Source organism: Pecten maximus, chromosome 6 (genome assembly GCF_902652985.1).
Source record: "Pecten maximus chromosome 6, xPecMax1.1, whole genome shotgun sequence".
NCBI lineage: Eukaryota > Metazoa > Mollusca > Bivalvia > Pectinida > Pectinidae > Pecten > Pecten maximus.
In genome coordinates, this window is record NC_047020.1 from 22,420,056 (window position 1) to 22,444,080 (window position 24,025).

General features: G+C 37.0%; 1 protein-coding gene across 1 annotated transcript in view; it reads left to right on the forward strand.

Annotated features, from left to right (window-relative positions):
* Positions 1-24,025, forward strand: part of LOC117329256 — a 56,003-nt gene that overhangs the window by 11,967 nt on the left and 20,011 nt on the right. The window contains exons 3-5 of the mRNA XM_033887113.1: positions 572-5,896; positions 22,435-22,838; positions 23,065-23,329. Coding sequence (XP_033743004.1) covers positions 572-5,896; positions 22,435-22,838; positions 23,065-23,329 — 5,994 coding nt within the window. The remainder of the gene's footprint in view (positions 1-571; positions 5,897-22,434; positions 22,839-23,064; positions 23,330-24,025) is intronic.

A 24,025-nucleotide genomic window follows, 5' to 3' on the forward strand; every position in this document is an offset into this window, starting at 1 on the left:
TGACCATCAAAATTCAAGGTCACAGTAATCAAATAACCAGTCAAAGAATGGAAGTTAAGAGAAAACAACCAGAAAACATAGGTAAAATGTATTAAAGGAACCATCAGATTGACAACATATCATTTCTTGGAAGGAAATCCCATGTTTTGGGTCAAAATGACTGAAATTTTAAAAATCTTCTCATCAAGACCTCCTAGATTTAGTAAAATTCAGTATAATCTTTCTGGATGGAAGGTCCTAAGATGTTTTATCAAAATTGTAAATATATATATATCATGGCCCTGAAGTCCTTTTTTTTCCATGGAGAGGTGCTAAATTTAACTATAGTTTATGTAGGAAAATCATATTTCAGTGGAAATAATTCAAATTGGTTGGAATTGTGAGTAGGGGCGAAACTATACTACTATTTATATAGGAACTTTTTAGAAATATCTTGTAAATACATAGAAGATAGTAACATGTTTAAGACTCGAGTGACCAATAAGGCCCATGGGCATCTTGCTACACAAATTTTGCAGTTAAGTTTACTGTAATTTATTTTATAGTTTGAACTACCTTTCTTCTTTTACAGGTTCACAGCAGTGTGATGTTGAAGGCGATGTGAACTCCACCATACCTACAAAGAAAGGGAATGTTTCTACTTTCTCTTCGAAGTTTGGCAAGAGATCCCGATCCTCCTCTCCTAGGCAACAGGATTTGTCTCCACGGCGAAGTCTTAGAACTGGTGTCTCTCAGGAACCTTTATGTCAGACAGAACTTTCAGTGCTAGACCCTACTGTACGTGTGAATACTGATCACACATCTCTAACTCCATCTCAAAAGTTCAGATGGAAGAAAAGATCCCCTGGCAATACTGGAGAAACTGATGTTTCCAAGACTAGCTCAACATATGAAGATCATGCTGCTTCTCCTAAAAGTGCTTCTCCCAATTTGAACTTTAACAACCTGTCAGAAGCAAAGTCTGGGGAAAGAGCTGTAGATGAAGGGCGCATCTTTGTGTACCAGAATGTAAAACATGCAATAAGTGAGCTACCTGGAGGAACCAAGACATCCGGAGGAACTAGTACACCCATTGTTTGCATACGGGACGTGTTACAAGGTGACGAGGAAGCAAAGGTGGCAGGGAGTGGTACACTCAGTGGAAGTGAACTGAGGAAACATTTGTTAAAATCCTTAATCACTACAGGTATGGCAAATGAAGAACCAAACCTTGCGGGAAACAAGAAGAAAGTTTCGCCTAAAAAGGGGTCCATGCAAACTCATGAAAATCATGAATTGGCTAAAAATTTGCCTGAAAAGCCAATCAAGACTAAAGTTGTTACTAAATCTCATTCAGAAAAGAAAGAAAATCTGAAAAACACTTTAATGTTATTGAAAGAATGCCCTCCCAAGTCTCCATCCAATGGTACCAAGCCAAGTCCCAATCTTGACCAAATTGAAAAAGTGAAGAACAAAAAGAAGAAGCGTTCGCCTTCATCAACAATTCCTATGGAGATGAAAAGTATGTCGGATACATTCACTACTGATACAAGACCCCCAGGAGACTCGGGACCTGTAGAAATAACACTCAACAATGGGGATCAGTTGCCGATAGATACGGGTCCTGAAGATATTTCAGGTAGTCTCCCTTTGTCTACCTCTCCTACACCTCCAAAAGATGGAGATCTACGACATGGCCGGAGAATACGCTCTCCTAGTGTACGGTATGCTGATGATATGATTCTCTTCCCCCTCAAGTCCCCAAGGAAGTCACCCAAATTTGGGAATTCTCGAGACGGCGGTAGTCCAGAGGATAAACAGGATAAGACACCAGAGAGAGAGAAACCAAATAGAATGGCAGAAGGGGAGAAACTTACAAAGACAGCTGAGTGTCAAACATCAGAATTGTATGCCCTGTTAACAAGAACATTGTCCAATGATAAAATCATTACTCCCTCACGGCGAAAATCTCCAGTGGAGACGACTGACGAGAGTGAAAAATGTACGAAGGCCAAGAAAGTAACTGGTGCGGTTAGAGAGATTGACTTTAGTGAGGGAGTTAAAACTAACACGCGTGACAGTCAAATACAGGTGCAGATGGAGGAACATCTGGCTAATGTTCACAAGGAGGAATTAACTCGCCTTCGAAACGAGTTCTCCACAGATACTGACAACATATCTTCTCAGTCTACCTCAGCTGTTGGCAGTTACCATAGAAATACTATAGAGGATTCAAGACAATTTACAGATATTACCTTAAACCCAAAACAAAAAAATGCAAATAAAAATGTGTCCAAACCATGTAGTTCCAAGGTCAGTGACTCCAAACTGAAAAGTTCAATCAAAAAGGAATCCAAACAAATGGTCTCCAAGCAAACTGATCCCAAGCAAAAATGTGTTCTTAAAAGTGATAAAAAACAGTATAGTCCTAAACCAACAGACATCAAGCAAAGTGTTTCTGAACTGAATGATTCCAAACAAAGTGAAAACAAATCTGAACATTTGATGGACTCGGAACAAGTTGTTTGCAAGCAATTTGATGGTAAGCAAAAAAGTTCAAATAGAAGTGTTCCAAAGCAAAGTGTTTCCAAACAAAGTGAATCCAGACAATTAGATTCAAAACAAAATGGCCCCAAAATTAAAAGTAGTAATAAAAGTTTCTCCAAGGAAATTCATTCTGAGGAAAGGTTAAGTGTAAAAAATGAGCCAAAGAAAATGAGTGGTAAAATTGACTCTAAGCATAAAGTTAAAACCAAGCATGCCTCCAAACAAATGGATGACAGTGTTAGTCCGTTAAAACAGGGTGGTCACATTAAATCGAAACACAAGAGTAATGTGGACTCTGAACATGCGTGTAAAAGTAAGAGTGACTTTGAACAAAATGGTGATAAAGAAAAACTGCAATGTGATAAACCCCAGCCTAAGCACAGTTGCGTAATGGATGTAAAAACAGACTTGAAAAGTAATGTAGAATGTGATTCCCAGCAAAGTGCAAGGGTTAAGTGTAGTTCTGATAAAGATGTTGCAAAGAAGAAGAATTGCAAGGAGGACAAACACAATGGATCAGGTATTCATGGAGTTAGTGACGGTAAACATGAGTCTGAAAAACCTACGGACAACTATAAAAGTGATAAGGAAACAGATACTATGGAAACGAGCATTAAAAGTGATTCTACAGAAAAGTCGGACAGTGTTGTTTCCCAGAAACCAAAGACTTCCAATCTGTTTAGTCTTATCTCCCGTGTGAAATCCAATCTGGAGTGCCCCAATCCTCTCACTGAATTTCTTAACTCTCCTCTTTATGATCCTGCCCCATCTGGTGATGATGAAGAGGAAATAAGTGATGAGAGTTTGATAGCTTTAGATAACGATGATAAAAAGTTATCGGAGGAGTCAGATCATTCTTTTGATAAGGACAAGATTGGTTCCACTGATAAACTCTTGACTGAAATTCCTGAAAACAAGACTGGAATAGAGTCTGGATCTACTTCAACAAAAGACAATGCCACCGAAAAACTTCCACAAATGCGTAAAAATGACCAAAACAAAAACTCTTTAGAGGATTTGCTTAACTCTGGTGGACAAGATGAAAGGGGCAAATCACATGAAACTGAAAGAGTGACGAGGCGTTCTCAAAACAAAAATAATTCACCTGGTCGGGTAACTAGAGCACAGACGTCTCCAGAAAAACACCAACCTCAGACCAGGTTATCTAGACGGTACAACTCTCCTGACAAAAACACTATATATCCAGCTGATGTGATTCTAGTGAATTCTGCTACCTCCTCATCTGATAATATTAAATCTGTGTCATCAGATGGACAGAAATCAGAAGAAAAAGTGGACAACAATCAGTCGTCAACCGTGACATCTACAGATGCCGATTCCACCACAGGTGACTCGCCAGCCAGGAAGAACATCTTTGATCTGTTGATGTGCTCTTATAAACCAGGTGAAAAAGAGGGAGAAGAAGAAGAGGAAGAAAAAGAGCCAAAAGGGTCATTGGCACCAAACAATCAAGACACGAGTGGTTCTGTAACCGACAAGTTGACATCATATCCTTGCATTGAAAGTGGTAATGCAATCCCTAAAAAAGAATCGGATTCAGATAGAAGTAAAAAAGACTTGCAACTCAATGAATCTGCCAAGAAAGAATCTAAATCCAGACTACCAGATACTATAGAAACGGTAGATCTGACATGTGATGAGGATGGCTTTGAATCTGATGAAGCCAAGAGGGACGAGAAAAGACATGCCACTCCCCAGATGAGTCTCACAGGAGTGGGATTTAAAAGCAGTTTGACTGGGTCATCAACTGCCTCCAATGTGTTGCGAGGCCAGACAGGATTCACATGCCATGATACTCCTGATCACCCAAAGATAACCGAGCCCAGGCCTCTAGAGGTACTGAAAAGTGTGGAGATGGACACACCAGACAAAATGTCGGCCTTTCAGAGCAAATCCCTCGATGAATACCTTCGGAAGATGAAAAAACAGAACACTCCTGCCGAGCCTAATGATAATGATGATGAGGATGAGGATGAAGATGATGATGATGAGGAGGAGGAGGAAGATGAAGAAGATGAAGAAGAGGAGGAGGAGGAAGAGGAGGAGGATGAAGAAAATGTTGAAAATGAAGAGGATGAAGAGGATGAACAGAGGGAATTTGAGGAGGAGCTTGAACCAGACTTTGATGAGGTTGATGGCATGGTGTTTGTGTCTTTCCCATCGGAGGAAACACTTTCTGCTCACATAGAGGTAGAAAGAAAAACGAGGATCGGCAAAAATGAGAATTTGTTACTTGGTATATCTCGATTAAGGAATCTTCGGAAAAAGCGTGAACATATACAAATGAAGTATAATAAAAGAATTCATAGACTGAAAGCATTAAAAGCTCAGGGACAGATGAATCAGAATTTACGTGGGATGCATAAGGCTCTGGAGAAATATCAAAAGTTGTACAGGACAGAGTTGTATATGATTTTGAAATCTAAGAATAAAGATGTTAACTTCAAGTCTCCACAGAAAACCTCTGACATCACAAAGATCAAAGGATGGAAGAAAAAATTCGGCAATACTGAGCAACTTGCTGAGGCCACTGGTTTACCAATCTCACAGGCAGGAAAACTTCACTGGAGAACGGAGGCTCGCCTCTTGAAAAATCTCAAACCTGATGAACTGAAAGAAATAGGACTCAATCTGAAGAAAAAGCGAAGGAAAAATCTTGTTTTCACAATAAGGAAAGGTATGTCAAAGGGAGACAATCGATCAGATAGAAATGAAGATGGTACAGAATATGATGATGCAGAGGGAGAAGGCTTTGAGGAGGATAATCATGAAGATGACTTCAAGGATGATATGAACAGAGATGATAGCTGGTTTGAAGATTTCAATATATCTCCGGAGAAAGAAAAAAAATCTCAATATATGAAAAAACAAGAAAGACTTAAGAAACGACTGATGCTCCAGAGTTTGAGTTTTGGCCCAGAGGAAGAAACTATTATTCGCAAACTTGGAGGGCAGAGGTCGTTGAGAAAAAGTGTCCTTGGTCTGAACACTGATGACAGACCTCCTTCACTGGAGGAGGTAGCGAAGGGAAAGCGAGGAAGGAAAAGAAAAGGAGAGGTTGTAACCCTAACAACAGTGTCTCATAGCATGGCTTTAAGTGCTCTTGAGGCTCTTGATGGACGTTTTGTCAAAGAAATGCCAAAACCACCTCCTGTTCCTAAAACAGTTTCTCCTGTGAAGGAGGAAAAATCTGATCGGCTGGGACTACAGGAAGATAGCAAGGATTTTGATGAAGAGTGGCTGCCACCGGTAGAGTCGACTAAAGAAAAAAAGAAACGAGGCAGAAAGAAGAAGAGAAGGTTTTTTCAGAAGATCAAGGAGGAAAATGCAGTGCAATGTGATCAGCCAGGTTAGTGGTTTTTTTCCTGTCTTCCGTTATAATGCAGCTAGACAGGTGAATATCACTTGGTTAGCTAAAGTAGACAGGTGAAGGTCACTTGACTAAGTAATGTAGACAGGTAAATATCACTTGGTTAGCTAAAGTAGACAGGTGAAGGTCACATGACTAAGTAATGTAGACAGGTAAAGTCACAGGTCTAGGTAAAGTAGGCTGGTGAAGGTCACTTGACTAAGTAATGTAGACACGTGAAAGTCACAGGTCTAGGTAAAGTAGGCTGGTGAAGGTCACTTGACTAAGTAATGTAGACACGTAAAAGTCACAGGTCTAGGTAAAGTAGGCAGGTGAAGGTCACTTGACTAAGTAATGTAGACAGGTGAATATCACAGGTCTAGGTAAAGTAGGCAGGTGAAGGTCACTTGACTAAGTAATGTAGACAGGTAAAGTCACAGGTCTAGGTAAAGTAGGCAGGTGAAGGTCACTTGACTAAGTAATGTAGACAGGTGAAAGTCACAGGTCTAGGTAAAGTAGGCAGGTGAAGGTCACTTGAATAGGTAATGTAGACTGGTGAAGGTCACTTATCAAGGTAACAAGTTAACAAGTTCTTACATTCAGAAACAAGTTGTATATACTCATCGTATGAAGTTGACTGTAAACAAGTGAACCTACAATGCGACATGGAAGTTAATTGACACCATGTACATTGTTCAAATGTGGTTCAAAATTCTGTACCATGTTGAAAATGTTAACATATGGTTCTAAACTGTGTTCATCATTCAAATGTGGTTCTATACCACGTTGAAATTGTTCAAATGTGGTTCTTTAGCATGTTCATTGTTCAATCATGTTTCAACAACATCTTATTTGTTAAAACTTGATTAATTTCTAGTAGCAGCCAATTAGATTGTTAGAAATAAAATTGAAATGTGATGAGTTAAGGGTATGTAAATGATTATACATAGAAAAGCATATATGTCTCCTATCAGTCAGATCAACAGTTGAAGATTAGGAGTAACCATTGATGTTTGGATTTGAGAATCTATGATAATTACAGAAAATTGACATTCAAAGGGCAGTTAAGGGAGTTAATTTACTGTTAAGGGAGCTATATCCTGTTGTTAAGGGAGTTATAACCTGTTGTTAAGGGAGTTATAACCTGTTGTTAAGGGAGTTATAACCTGTTGTTAAAGAAGTTATAACCTGTTGTTAAGGGAGTTATAACCTGCTGTTAAGGGAGTTATAACCTGTTGTTAAGGGAGTTATAACCTGTTGTTAAGGGAGTTATATACCTGTTGTTAAGGGAGTTATATACCTGTTGTTAAGGGAGTTATAACCTGTTGTTAAGGGAGTTATAACCTGTTGTTAAAGAAGTTATAACCTGTTGTTAAGGGAGTTATAACCTGTTGTTAAGGGAGTTATAACCTGTTGTTAAGGGAGTTATATACCTGTTGTTAAGGGAGTTATAACCTGTTGTTAAGGGAGTTATAATTACCTGCTGTTAAAGGAGTTATAACCTGTTGTTAAGGGAGTTATAACCTGTTGTTAAGGGAGTTATAACCTGTTGTTAAGGGAGTTATAACCTGTTGTTAAGGGAGTTATAACCTGTTGTTAAGGGAGTTATAACCTGTTGTTAAGGGAGTTATAATTACCTGCTGTTAAAGGAGTTATAACCTGTTGTTAAGGGAGTTATAACCTGTTGTTAAGGGAGTTATAACGTTAAGGGAGTTATAACCTGTTGTTAAGGGAGTTATAACCTGTTGTTAAGGGAGTTATAACCTGTTGTTAAGGGAGTTATAACCTGTTGTTAAGGGAGTTATAACCTGTTGTTAAGGGAGTTATAACCTGTTGTTAAGGGAGTTATAACGTTAAGGGAGTTATAACCTGTTGTTAAGGGAGTTATAACCTGTTGTTAAGGGAGTTATAACGTTAAGGGAGTTATTACCTGTTGTTAAGGGAGTTATAACCTGTTGTTAATGGAGTTATAACCTGTTGTTAAGGGAGTTATAACCTGTTGTTAAGGGAGTTATAACCTGTTGTGAAGGGAGTTACAATCTGTTATGAAGAGAGTTAATTTAGTGTTAATACATGTATGATTACGTTTATTATCTATTCCAAATGATAACATTATAGCTGTAGGCTGAGATGTTGTCATATTATGATAATCACGAAAAAAAATGCATAGTGATGTCATTCACACGAACACGGACTGGTTGTGTTAAACAGTTGTCTACCTATACTCTTAATGCAATGCTTAACAATAGTATCTCAGTACAGATATGCTGTTGTACAGGAGTGTTTGTATCTATCACATTTTATACTTCAGATCAGTTCATTATTGTGCATATATATATAAAACTCGAGTGATCATCATTCATGTAAAACTAGGGAGTGTTCATATTCATGTATAACTAGGGAGTGTTCATCGTGGTACATCTAACACTAGGAAGTGTTTTTCATAGCTCAAGGAAGTGTTCATATTGTGGTACATGTAACAATGGTGTGTGTTGTTCATTGTACTGTTCATTGTGGTACATGTGACACTGGGGTGTGTTTTGTTCATTGTACATGTAACTTTCATTTTGGTACATGTGACACTGCAGCGGTGTGTTGTTAGCTCACCTGGACCGAAGGTCCGGTGAGCTTATGCCATGGTGCGGCGTCCGTCGTCCGTCCGTCGTCTGTCGTCCGTCGTCCGTCCGTCAACATTTGCTTCAAATCGCTACTAGTCATAAAGTTCTTATTGGATTTTGACCAAATTTGGTCAGAAACATTCTTGGGGGAAGGGGAACAGATTTTACATAAATGGTGACTCTGACACCCAAGGGGCCTGAGGGGCGGGCCCAATAGGGGAAATTGAGGCAATTCCTTCAAATCGCTACTAGTCATAAAGTTATGATTGGATTTGAAACCAATATGGTCAGAAACATCCTTTGGGGATGGGGAACAGATTTTGCATAAATGGTGACTCTGACCCCCAAGGGGCCAAAGGGGCGGGGCCTAATGGGGAAATAGAAGTAATTCCTTCAAATCGCTACTTGTCATAAAGTTATGAATGGATTTGAAACCAATTTGGTCAGAAACATCCTTTAGGGAAGGGGAACAGATTTTGCATAAATGGTGACTCTGACCCCCAAGGGGCCAAAGGGGCAGGGCCCAATAGGGGAAATAGAGGTAATTCCTTCAAATCGCTACTAGTCATAAAGTTATGAATGGATTTGAACCGAATGTGGTCAGAAACATTCTTTGGGGGAAGGGGAACAGATTTTGCATAAATGGTGACTCTGACCCCCAAGGGGCCTGATGGGCGGGGCCCAATAGGGGAATTTGAGGCAATTCCTTTAATCGCTACTAGTCATAAAGTTATGAATGGATCTGAACCCAATTTGGTCAAAAACATTCTTTGGGAAAGGGGAACAGATTTTGCATAAATGGTGACTCTGACCCCCAAGGGGCCTGAGGGGCGGGGCCCAATAGGGGAAATTGAGGCAATTCCTTTAATCGCTACTAGTCATAAAGTTATGAATGGATTTGAACCCAATTTGGTCAAAAACATTCTTTGGGAAAGGGGAACAGATTTTGCATAATTTGTGACTCTGACCCCAAAGGGGCGGGGCCCTATGGGGAAATAGAGGTAATTCCTTCAAATCGCTACTAGTCATAAAGGTATGAATGGATTTGAACCCAATTTGGTCAGAAACATCCTTGGGGATGGGGAACAGATTTTGCATAAATGGTGACTCTGACCCCCAAGGGGCCAAAGGGGCGGGGCCTAATGGGGAAATAGAAGTAATTCCTTCAAATCGCTACTTGTCATAAAGGTATGAATGGATTTGAAACCAATTTGGTCAGAAACATCCTTTAGGGAAGGGGAACAGATTTTGCATAAATGGTGACTCTGACCCCCAAGGGGCCAAAGGGGCGGGGCCTAATGGGGAAATAGAAGTAATTCCTTCAAATCGCTACTTGTCATAAAGTTATGAATGGATTTGAAACCAATTTGGTCAGAAACATCCTTTAGGGAAGGGGAACAGATTTTGCATAAATGGTGACTCTGACCCCCAAGGGGCCAAAGGGGCGGGGCCTAATGGGGAAATAGAAGTAATTCCTTCAAATCGCTACTTGTCATAAAGTTATGAATGGATTTGAAACCAATTTGGTCAGAAACATCCTTTAGGGAAGGGGAACAGATTTTGCATAAATGGTGACTCTGACCCCCAAGGGGCCAAAGGGGCAGGGCCCAATAGGGGAAATAGAGGTAATTCCTTCAAATCGCTACTAGTCATAAAGTTATGAATGGATTTGAACCGAATGTGGTCAGAAACATTCTTTGGGGGAAGGGGAACAGATTTTGCATAAATGGTGACTCTGACCCCCAAGGGGCCTGATGGGCGGGGCCCAATAGGGGAATTTGAGGCAATTCCTTTAATCGCTACTAGTCATAAAGTTATGAATGGATCTGAACCCAATTTGGTCAAAAACATTCTTTGGGAAAGGGGAACAGATTTTGCATAAATGGTGACTCTGACCCCCAAGGGGCCTGAGGGGCGGGGCCCAATAGGGGAAATAGAGGCAATTCCTTTAATCGCTACTAGTCATAAAGTTATGAATGGATTTGAACCCAATTTGGTCAAAAACATTCTTTTGGAAAGGGGAACAGATTTTGCATAATTTGTGACTCTGACCCCAAAGGGGCGGGGCCCTATGGGGAAATAGAGGTAATTCCTTCAAATCGCTACTAGTCATAAAGGTATGAATGGATTTGAACCCAATTTGGTCAGAAACATCCTTGGGGATGGGGAACAGATTTTGCATAAATTGTGACTCTGACCCCAAAGAGGCCAAAGGGGCGGGGCCCAATAGGGGAAATAGAGGTAATGCCTTTAAATCGCTACTAGTCATAAAGTTATGAATGGATTTGAACCCAATTTGGTCAGAAACATCCTTGGCAGAAGGGGAACAGATTTTGCATAAATGGTGACTCTGACCCCCGAGGTGCCAAAGGGGCGTGGCCCAATAGGGGAAATAGAGGTAATTCCTTTAAATCCCTACTAGTCGTAAAGTTATGAATGGATTTGAACCCAATTCGGTCAGAGACATCCTTGGGGGAAAGGGAACAGATTTTGCATAAATGGTGGTTCTGACCCCCGAGGGTCCTGAGGGGCGGGGCCCAATAGGGGAAATAGAGGTAATTCCTTTGAATCGCTACTTTTCATAAAGTTATGAATGGATTTGAATCCAATTTAGTCAGAAACATCCTCGGGGCAAGGGGAACAGATTTTGCGTAAATTGTGGCTCTGAACCCAAAGGGGCCAAATGGGTACTGTGGCGCAATAGGGGAAATAGAGGTAATTCCTTTAAATCGCTACTAGTCATAAAGTTATGAATGGATTTGAACCCAATTTGGTCAGAAACATCCTTGGGGAAAGGGGAACAGATTTTGCATAAATGGTGACTCTGACCCCCGAGGGGCCAAAAGGGTGGGGCCCAATAGGGGAAATCGAGGTAATTCCTTTAAATCGCTACTAGTCATAAAGTGATGAATGCATGCACATTCTAAAAACAATTCTTGAGGTCTTTCAGACCTTAAAGAGTCTGGACTTCATTAATCTTTAAAGCAGTTCGGATTCCCACACTATAACCATATATAGCATTGTTAGAGATTCACAAAATAACAAATTGAATATGAACATTATTTTAACATTTGGTCTAATCCAACCAGGTGAGCGATACAGGCCCCATGGGCCTCTTGTTATATCTTGGAAGTGTTCATCGATCGTTGTTTCAATAGTATTCAGTAGTGTAACAACAGTAACCAATAAAGACTTAATTCTTTATAAGTACACGTAAAACATTAAAGTAAGCAGATCATAAGATTTTACATCAGTTCCCTATCATATGCCATACTTTACATTCCTGTACAGGCCATAGTACTGAATTACTATCGTACTATATTGTACCGTGGTAGTATCAATGGATGCTGTGCTATATATGAAGAGAGTGAGAGCTGATCAACATGAGATACCTAGTATATTGACCTGTAGTCTATATATAGGAGGAAGTGTAAATACGGAATCCTAGTCCTGGTCAAGTGTATACACACAGATATGCTTCACCTGCCACAGATCTAGAACTGGTAGTGGAGTCACTTTGTGGCTCAGATAAGAACACTGATGTCTAGTAGCTAATGTATATAGGGGTGTTACCTGTGTGGTTACCTGTGTGATATGTTTCCCTGTTGCTGGGAGAGCAGTACTAGTTGGATCATAAGTGGACTTGTGATCAAAAACCTTGCTTATGCTACAGCAATTCATAAGGTGTGAAGCATTAATTTACCAAAAGGGTGTCAGAATAGATTAGCATTATTTACATGTCCTGTATTATAAATATATATTCAACACAGTGCAACTACTACAGTAACTTATAATTAGTAACACAAATGATGAAGGAAGACAGTTTTATGACTTGTGCCCTGACCGAGCCTCATCAAACTCACAATATACAGCACTCAATCTCCTGGCCAGAAAAACCCACAGCTTATAAGACTATGTGTGGGTATGCATTGTGTGTCAGGTGAAACAACCTTTTCTTGATATGATTACTGTGGAAACCTTTCATATAGATAGAAGGATATTTGGTACCAGTGTTTGTTGAATAGACCTAAAGTAAAACAATGGATTGTCAAATTCTATACAATCTTGGTAAATTATTGATCATTCTGAACTTTAACAACGTAATTGAGAGTACACTTGGATTGAGGCCATACATTAGTATAGTAATCCTTTTATCTGTTCCTGAAGAAGTTTGTTTCCTGACACTAGTAAGTAACCCAGAAAATTTACAAGAGGATAGCTGTTATAATCATGTAGATATGTGCATAATGATTTTAACAAGTTCCTTATATCAAGGTCAAGCACAAGATATTTGTCAGTGAAAAACGAATACTGATGTTGTCCTTTTCTAACAAGTTCCAAAAGTCAAGGTTAAGGTCACTGTTAATAAAGAAAGGTACACTGGATATACATTAAAAATGAAGTGTTGTCCTATTCTTAAAAGTTTCAAAAGTCATGGTCAAGGTCATTGTTAAAGAAAGAAACAGATGGATATACATTAAAAATGAACAGTGTTGTCCTGTTCTTAAAAGTTCCCAAGGTCAAGGTCACTGTTAAAGAAAGGAACAGATGCAGATACATTAATGGGTAGTGATGTCCTTTCTGATTCATAATTTTAAGATCTGTTACATAAAAGTACAAGGTCACTCGAGGGGGAAAAATGAAATGTATATATACTATTTTCTGTTTTGTTTGGTACTTTTTGCTTTGTGTTTGATGCCTAAAATACCCTGTTGGCCTATAATATATTTCGTAATGGTTTTGGTTTCTTCTTTCAATTATTAGGGATATACCATCTTTAAATTTCACTTTTACAGAATGAACCAATATATATATATATATCTACCTAGTAATAATAATCCAATAACCAATATCACTTACATGTTTATGTTTATGTTTCAATGGTCCGATGTCAGTTGATGAATTGCTGCCTTTTATTGCAGTCAGAGTACATTAAGTAAATTACTTCGAGTTACTGATTATAATTGTGTAATGAGAAATGAATATTTCATCAACTTGTACTATAATAATCCTGAATGATACTAGATGTTATGTTGTTATAGAGACATTGAGGAGTAAGAACAACTATAGCCATGCAATTGCAAGTACGACATTTACTCAGAATCATTTTACATGAAAAGCAAATTAAAGTATCATATGTAATCCGTTAATATAAGGTTATGCCTGTTAATATAAGGTTATACCTGGTAATATAAGGTTAAACCTGAAAATATAAGGTTATACCTGGTAATATAAGGTTATACCTGTTAATATAAGGTTATACCTGGTAATATAAGGTTATACCTGGTAATATAAGGTTATACCTGTTAATATGAGGTTATGTATGGTAATATAAGGTTATACCTGGTAATATAAGGTTATGTATGGTAATATAAGGTTATACCTGGTAATATAAGGTTATACCTGGTAATATAAGGTTATACCTGTTAATATGAGGTTATGTATGGTAATATAAGGTTATACCTGGTAATATAAGGTTATACCTGGTAATATAAGGTTATACCTGGTAATATAAGGTTATACCTGGTAATATAAGGTTATGTATGGTAATATAAGGTTATACCTGTTAATATGAGGTTATGTATGGTAATATAAGGTTATACCTGGTAATATAAGGTTATACCTGTTAATATGAGGTTATGTATGGTAATATAAGGTTATGCCTGGTAATATAAGGTTATACCTGGTAATATAAGGTTATAACTGGTAATACAAGGTTATGCCTGGTAATATAAGGTTATGTATGGTAATATAAGGTTATGCCTGGTAATATAAGGTTATACCTGGTAATATAAGGTTATGTATGGTAATATAAGGTTATACCTGGTAATATAAGGTTATACCTGGTAATACAAGGTTATACCTGGTAATATAAGGTTATACCTGGTAATATAAGGTTATACCTGGTAATACAAGGTTATGCCTGGTAATATAAGGTTATGCCTGGTAATATAAGGTTATACCTGGTAATATAAGGTTAGGCCTGGTAATATAAGGTTATACCTGGTAATATAAGGTTATATCTGGTAATACAAGGTTATGCCTGGTAATATAAGGTTATGCCTGGTAATATAAGGTTATGCCTGGTAATATAAGGTTATGCCTGGTAATACAAGGTTAACTCTTTCCGTACTCACGACGACTACAGACGTCACAAAAATGTGCTCTTGTATCCTTCATGATGACTACACACGTCGCAACTAACATGCCTTCCATCCTTTGTGACGACTCAAATCGTCGTAAAACATCGCGAAAGATGTTGATATCACTTGCTGGTTTAGCATAGTCATACGAAGGAATTGACACGGAAATGATATTTTTAAGAAATAAAAAGCAATGTAGATATCGTATTGATGAAATATTTTACGTACCAGAACAGAAGCATATTCATTCGTTAAGATTGTCTATTTCAAAGAATTCCGCCAGTTCATGCCGGGTTGTTTACATAGCTACAAAATGGTGGCCACAAATTTACTTTCATTTTCTGCGAGATTGTTGATGTGTTAAACACAATAAAGCTATTAAAAACGATAAAATATATATAATTGAGTAACATTTATCATCAAAATAAGTAAGAAATACGTAAATTATTTTTACACACCGAAAAAACGATGTTTTGGCTGCGTGATTTCTTGCACACGTGTGACACATGTGCCGATCAACATGTCATTTCCTGCAATTCTGCCTGCTGATTTCGCCGTATTTTAAAGGAAAAATTGGGTAAAAGAGTTTCTGTACTCAGTACTCGTTCCATATGATAAACTTCAATTAATATTAAGCATCATACAACAGTGAAAGATCAGTAAAAGATCGTTTTATCGATGTCTGATGTGATAGCCATATGCTCCAATACACAAAGGACCTACCCAACATCCACTTCCGGTAGCGACCGCAAAATTTGAATGAGTACATAAAGAGTTAAACCTGAAAATATAAGGTTATGCCTGTTAATATAAGGTTATACCTGATAATATAAGGTTATACCTAGTAATACAAGGTTATGCCTGGTAATATAAGGTTATACCTGGTAATATAAGGTTTTGCCTGGTAATATAAGGTTATGCCTTGTAATATAAGGTTATACCTAGTAATACAAGGTTATGCCTGGTAATATAAGGTTATACCTGGTAATACAAGGTTATGCCTGGTAATATAAGGTTATACCTGGTAATATAAGGTTATGCCTGGAAATATAAGGTTATACCTGGTAATACAAGGTTATACCTAGTAATACAAGGTTATGCCTGGTAATATAAGGTTATACCTGGTAATACAAGGTTATGCCTGGTAATATAAGGTTATGCCTGGTAATATAAGGTTATACCTGGTAATACAAGGTTATGCCTGGTAATATAAGGTTATACCTGGTAATATAAGGTTATACCTGGTAATACAAGGTTATGCCTGGTAATATAAGGTTATGCCTGGTAATATAAGGTTATACCTTAAAATATAAGGTTATGCCTGGTAATATAAGGTTATGCCTGGTAATATAAGGTTAGGCCTGGTAATATAAGGTTATGTATGGTAATATAAGGTTATACCTGGTAATACAAGGTTATGCCTGGTAATATAAGGTTAAGCCTGAAAATATAAGGTTATGCCTGTTAATATAAGGTTATGCCTGTTAATATAAGGTTATACCTGGTAATATAAGGTTAAGCCTGAAAATATAAGGTTATGCCTGGTAATATAAGGTTATGCCTGGTAATATAAGGTTATACCTGGTAATATAAGGTTAAGCCTGAAAATATAAGGTTATGCCTGTTAATATAAGGTTATGCCTGTTAATATAAGGTTATGCCTGTTAATATAAGGTTATACCTGGTAATATAAGGTTAAGCCTGAAAATATAAGGTTATGTATGGTAATATAAGGTTATGTATGGTAATATAAGGTTAAACCTGGTAATACAAGGTTATGCCTGGTAATATAAGGTTATGCCTGTTAATATAAGGTTATACCTGGTAATATAAGGTTAAGCCTGAAAATATAAGGTTATGTATGGTAATATAAGGTTATGTATGGTAATATAAGGTTATACCTGGTAATACAAGGTTATGCCTGGTAATATAAGGTTTATATGCCTGTTAATATAAGGTTATACCTGGTAATATAAGGTTAAGCCTGAAAATATAAGAATTGCCTGTTATTATAAGGTTAGGCCTGGTAATATAAGGTTATACCTGGTAATATAAGGTTATGTATGGTAATATAAGGTTAAACCTGATAATGTAAGACTATGTCTGGTAATATAAGGTTATGCCTGGTAATATAAGGTTATGTATGGTAATATAAGGTTATTCCTGGTAATATAAGGTTATACCTGGTAATACAAGGTTATGCCTGGTAATATCAGATTATGTCTGGTAATATCAGGTTATGCCTGGTAATATAAGGTTATGTATGGTAATATAAGGTTATGCCTGGTAATATAAGGTTATGCCTGTTAATATAAGGTTATTCCTGGTAATATAAGGTTATACCTGGTAATATAAAGTTATACCTGGTAATGTAAGATTATATGTCTGGTAATATAAGGTTAGGCCTGGTAATATAAGGTTAGGCCTGGTAATAAGCCTGTCTATGTTGCATTAAAGCTAAAAGGTACTACTAGTAATCCTACAATAAACCCACTCCCGACAGCTGTGTTTAATATGTGTTGGCCTTGGGCTTGTTACAGGGTTAATATGGTAGTACCTTGATACTAAAATGGCTCTGAAGATTTTCAGCCCAGTGTAGTACACACATGCATGTATGGGCATGGCAGACCTTTTACCTCTCAATGCTATATTTAGTAACATGTAAATTCAGCCAACTGGAAGTTTTTTGCCACATACTGTAGCTCAGTTTAAATATCATTATTCTAGTCCTTGAAATGGGGGTTATAGGACAAAACAATGGTGGGGGACGGCAGGGACGTATATATCTCATTTATATACATCCCTGGGATGGGGATGGTAGCCATGTATCTAATGGCTATATAGCTAGTCCTTATATATATAGGGCTGAGTTCATGTGTAATATTGAGATTAACATCTGTATGTGGTTGACATTTTTTGACCTCACCCGAATTATATTTTGCTCTGTGATAAATAAGATAGCTAATGATAACCTGTGGTAACATGTTTTTAGAAATAGAGAATATCTTAGCTATACCTTACTTTGGATGTACACCTGTTGATCTGTGTTAGAATGTGTTGTGGGAAAAATGCTGAGTGATCGAGACATGAATATAAATCATTAATAGCTATATTACCTAGTGCATGTACATGTATAATAGTGTGTTTTAGTTCAAATTGATTTTCACAAAATGTCAGAGTTTTAATTTTACTTATTAACTAATATGACAGAAACTTATCTGCTGAAAAGATATTGGTGCCTCAAGACACACATTAATTGTTCAGGAAACTTATGAGTACCGTCAAACCTCGTTATCTTAATTAACTCTTGATAACTTAAAGACCCTGCTTAACATAGAAGTAAAATTCAGTTCCGACAGTAAAAATTATATAGAAATTATACTCCCCTTATTAATTAATTACCTTGAATACAAATTGTACTTGGGATATATCTCAAAGTTTTTTATGGCCCCCACTGACTTCGAGATAATGAAGTTTGACTGTACATGTATTGTTTTTCCAATTAACATTCTAAAAGCTGGGAATGACTTGTTATAATACTAACTGTTTAAGTATACGTAACACTAGAATTTGAACTAAAACTTTTCTCTCCAGATGTGATTGCATATATAATTTCATTCATGTTGCACAACAGAAGGATGACAGAAAAATCAGATCATAACCCAAAATGGTTTTATAAAATAAGTTTTTAATCTATGATTAAATCTTAATGTTGAAATATTCAGGAAATGATCCTTTTTTGGTACTAGCATGTGGAAAAACTGAAATCACTAATTGTATATGGTTGGTGTCGGAACTTCTATAGCACACAATATTAATAGTCCCAGGAAATAACTTTGCCTTTCCCATTACATTTTTTCCCATACCATTCAACAAATGAGGAAACAATGGTTTAGTGATCTGATTTGTGTACCGTCACCATATATTTTATCTTGCATCTTTCTTGTTTATTCTGATTTAATTTTCTTTTATGTCTAATCCTATTTTGATCATCTATATGCTTCTTAGATCGTTTAAGATGCTTCTCACTTTGTACTTTTTGTCTCGCCTGTGAACCAAGTCGCGAAAACAAGACTGGTGTTAATTTTCTGGCAGTGTCAACTTATGATTAAACGTCGTTGGTTAACTTTAAAGTCTTGTGTTTAGATTTGTTGCTGAAATCTTTAACAAACTTGGTCTATAGTTAAATCACATAATGGAAATCTCTACACATCATGGCCAGTCATTAACAGAATATCCTCTACAAGTTCTAATTCAATGACTCCGGAAATTAATAAGGATGCAGCTAGGCATTTCAGTTCCTTAAAAAGTATGTGTTCATCTGTTATTCCAATTAAACATGCATTGTTGTATGGAAATCTCAACACCCTACAGCTATATAGCTTTGGAGAATTAAAATGAAAAACCACTATTTTGTGCGTTTTGGGGTTAAAAATCTTGGATTTATGAGAAATTGCTTATTGCTTCTCTAATTGACTAACAAAATATTTTGTTAATTTGGAACAAGTAACTTATTGGATACATTTTCTCAATGTTCAACAAGATTGATTCGGTAAAAAATGTTATATTTATAGGTGTCTTTTGAGAATAAGTGATTAATTTGTTATTTCTTTTGTATGGCATCAATATGTTAACAGGTCAATGTTTATTCAGGGAGTTCCTATGTGATCAGTGTATTAGTCCTATTCAGCTGCTGAAACTCGGGGGACTTCAGTTTTCCTCTCCATCTTGTACATATGTACATAATGCCAAAGATTTTCAGCTCTTTAGTTACTTCATTCTTTGAGGGATTTCGATCAAACTTCACACAATGATATAGGAGCACAAGTTCAAGTTTCAGGGTGTTTTGGTCAAGGTCAAGGTCACTTTTACTATTTTTAGCAGAGCCTGTAGGGGACTTGTATTTCTTGAGCAATACCCACTTGTTAATATGGATGATTGTTTGGTTGTTTTTTTGCTAAAACTACAGAAGTATTTGATTTTCTAGTTTGCTTAAAGCTTACTATACCTGACAAAGTAGGACAGGCGAGACATATAACTACACGTAATTCTTGTTATTTCCTGAAAATTTCCTTACTAATCTGCTGAGTGTTGTGCTGTTCTGCTTCAGACTTGTCTAGTGCATCCTCCACTATTCAGTATGCATTCATCACCACTACTAACCCACCACCACCACCACCACCACCCCACCGCCGGTCCAGTACAGGTATGACCTCATCGCTATCTACCACCTTCCGACAGTCTCTGAAGCCAACAGTTACCAGTGTTCATAAAACAGCCAATAATGCAAATGGATATAATATAATATGTCTGTTTTAAGTGATTTATTTTTGAATTCAGTAAAATGTCTTCATGATCAGGTGGATCTCGGGAGACCTACGGAATAATTCCTTTGTTGTAATGCATGTTTATAACAAAGCCCAGCTATAGGGGACCTATAAGAAGTGAATTCTCTACAGTAAAACATGTTTTTGAAGAAAAACAGAACTAATGGATTTCAAAATTAATTGATTCATGAAAATTAATTGACTCTTGATCATAAAAATTAATTGACCCTTAAAAATGAATTGGTTCTTGGATTTAAGTGTCTACCTGTAATAAACATTATTTCACTGTTCACAAAAAAGTGATGAAAATTCTAATGCTTAATTAAGTGTTAATAGATATTGTGAGTACGATTTCCAAAATAATTAATTATACCATGATAAACAAATGGTGTATACGAAAAGAAAAAAGCACATTTGTACCGGTCTCCAGAGCATGTCTCAGCTGACTCAGGTATGGACTTGAGACTTTGTGTATACGTACATCACAGAAAGGCAGTGAGTCGCTCAATGAAATAGATTCACTAGTACAATTGTACTGTGACCTCTGCTTAACTTTGACCCAGATCAGAAGTACTTAAAAAAAAAGGGGGGGGGGGGGGGGGGGGGGGGGGGACAGCATAAAATGACAAATTTCATGGGTATTTGTCTCAGCTACTGGATCATGTATGGGCATTGGGCGAGTCAGTAATAACATGTTGTACACCTATTAAAATGCAACATTTTATAGAGTCACTTATTTGGAGTACAGAATATCCACGAAGCTATTAAATCTACATATACAGTAGTACTCTTGTTGTTATAACTCTCATATCCTATACAGTAACTGATACTATGAGTGTACCTTTCACTGATGCCTCAGCTGTCAGGCACATATCATATGGTGTCAAAAGAGAGGTGTTCATTAATATGATTCGATTTCAGTGCCAGCATATCCTCATTTTTGTGGCAGTTTTAGGATAGCCGTTTTTATATTTTACTTTAAATTACAGTAAATCTATCAGAGCTCAAATTTTTTAAAACTAAAAATGATTATTATGAAGTACTTGTCGCATTTATCATTTCTCTAAACCTGTTCCAAAGAACCTTTTCCAGACAAAATTTTTAATGATTTAATACATAATTATAATCTGCACAATCCCCAGACTGTTACCTTCTGAGGAGTTTAAGATAATGTGTACAGGCAAAAGCCTCTATTTATTATATCGGGGCACAACAGCTGATTAGTTCATTAATGACACATTTATTTTTGATGAGATCTGAGTAACATGTATTAAAGTGCCAGAGCATTTCAAAAAGCCTGGTGATTTATTTTTGGCACATTTTCCATGCAACTGGATCCCAGAGAGACGAGAACAATTTTGTTTTCCTTTTTCTTTTTTGGTCAATATTTTTAAGCTCACCAGGTCCAAAGGGCCAAGGTGAGCTTATGCCATACCGTGGCATCCAGCTTCTGTCAGTCTGTCCGTCCCATCAACAATTACCTTGTGAACACGATAACTTGAGTAAATACCAGTTTGATGAAACTTTGTATGCAGTCAAATATCAGCAAGATCTCAGATGAGATCGAAAATGGAAATTATTCGACAGTAACTTACAGAGTAATTGCCCTTTGTAATGATATTAGTATTGTACTTGTGAACATGATAACTGGAGTAAATATTAACTAAGTTTGATGAAACTTTGTATGTATAGCCATATATTGTTGTGATCTCGGACGAGTTGTAAAATGGGAATTATTTGCCAGTAACTTAGAGTTATTTCCCTTTGTAATATATTATCATTATCAACAATGTTTTACCTCACCTGACCTTTAAAACTCTACTAGTCCTGAAGAACTAAATTGATTGGATGCAATTTGGTCTGGAGAATTCTTTTACAATATTGTATGTTGTATAAATGAAGGATGTGACACCCTTGGGATGGGAAAAATAGGGCCCAATAGGAATATATAGCAAAAAAAAACTATTAAGATATTTTTTTACTTTATCAAGAATGACAGGATTTAGTCCACCTGTAGTTTAAACCATTGTTGGGAGAGGCAGTTCAAAAGTTGAAAAAGATTTGAAATAGAACTTTAAATGACAGTATTTTGCCACAATTACTGAAATATCCCGGTGAGCGATGCAAGCCCACATGGCCTCTTGTATTTGTTTGCTGTTGCATATTTTTGCTTTAATATTCAACTTCATAGAAATATGATATGTAGGTCACTAATATTTTTGCAAGTTTTAGTATATAGGCTTCCTTTCTTTGTGTTTGTTTCTGCTTTCCTTTCTGTTCAAAAGCTTAGTGGGCCTTTCAGGGACGTCTGAAATCTTTCATTATGAAAGTTTACCTGCATATCTTTGCTTAGTGTCTATTGATTATATATAGATAGTTTTAAAAAATATTTTTGTGTAATGTTAACTGTCTATTGCCAGGTGACATAATTCCATCTTGTTCTTCGTCAGGTTGTCGATATGGATGTATCTGTCACCTGTGTAAGTTTGCTGACCCTGTACCTGACAGCGATAGTCGGCCTTCTCAGGACACACCATGTGACAAAGAGTACTGTCGACTAGGATGCATCTGTGATAGTATTGGGGCACGGGGTCATGAGTCCCTGGGAGAGTGTCAGAAACCGGAGTGTCAAAATGGCTGCGGGTGCATAAAGGAAGAACAAATGGAAGGAACAGAAGAGGAAAAACGGCAGAGACAGAAAGCTGCTCAGAAACGATTTGAGGCGTTACCTCGGCGACAGTCCACTTACAGGCTTGCCAAGAACCTTGATGCTGTAAGTAGGAAAGCCATGCTGTATTATGAGAGCAGCGAGATGTACTGTACTGAACAGAGCACAAGGAAACGGAAGAGTAAGGTAAGGATTGTCTGATTGTCTGTATAAGGTCAGATGTTCTTGTTTGTGGTCTCTGGATTACCTGAAATGTTATGAAGAATAGCAATCGTATAGAATCACAAACTGAAAAACTACGAAGAAAAGCAAGATTATAGAATCACAAATGACGGTAATATATACACTCAGGTAGTTGGCACAATTTCAGTTCTATTTATGGCAGTTTTTATGAGAGTACTGTTCTTTACAGGAGGTAGATGACCTTCCAGTTGGACAACACAAGACAATTTGTCATACAACAGGTCCTGGACAGACATCAGCTTCTAATGCTGTTGTCCTTTCCAATCCGGTTACTAGTTTGGTCTCCAGTGCAGTTTCAGGGACTTCAAGTCAACAAGCCATGAAAGTGGTGCCTTCAACAGCTACGGATACGAGGATGAACCGTTACGTTATATCAGCAGGACAAATCAAGTCCTCCAATGGAACTCTTGATGACTCCAGGAATTCAAAACCAGGTGAGGTCATTCAGGAAATCGTAAATCTTGTACTCATGTAATTTTTTTTCGAAAAAATGTTTCCCCCTGCACCAGATGGCTGGTAATTTAAAGAGACAAATACTGTGTAACGTGAAATATTCACGTGTACTTTTAATTCTTTCGTGGTTTGGAACTTTCAAACTTGTGGCTACTAACTTTCATGGCTAAACCCATGCACCAATTTAATACAACAATATTTGTTGTATTTATATTCGTGGTTATAGCAACCATAAAAAACAACAAAAGTTCATACACAACGAATGTTTTATGTTGTGCAGTATCATTACTTATCAAATTAAAGATAATGATAATAAAAAAAGATTTATGAAATACATGACATTTGAAGTCTGATAAAAGAACTAGATGCTGTTTTTTAAATAATAATAAGTTGTATTCATAACACAGGATGTTATTAAAGTGATATAGTATTTTAATGATTGAACATTAAATTAATTTTGTATTCATTACACAGGAAATTGTTTAGTTAATAGGGTATTTATGCCCACCATCATCAGACGGTTTCTTGAAAAGGGATATTTCTCAAACTCCATGTGGAGGTTTCCCTTGGTCCCTTGTTTTGCTAATTGAATTTAGTTTTTCTATCAGAAAAACCAAATGGCTGACAGGCAGCCATCTTGAATTTTGAGAATTGAAATTTGTTATCGCTATTTCTTG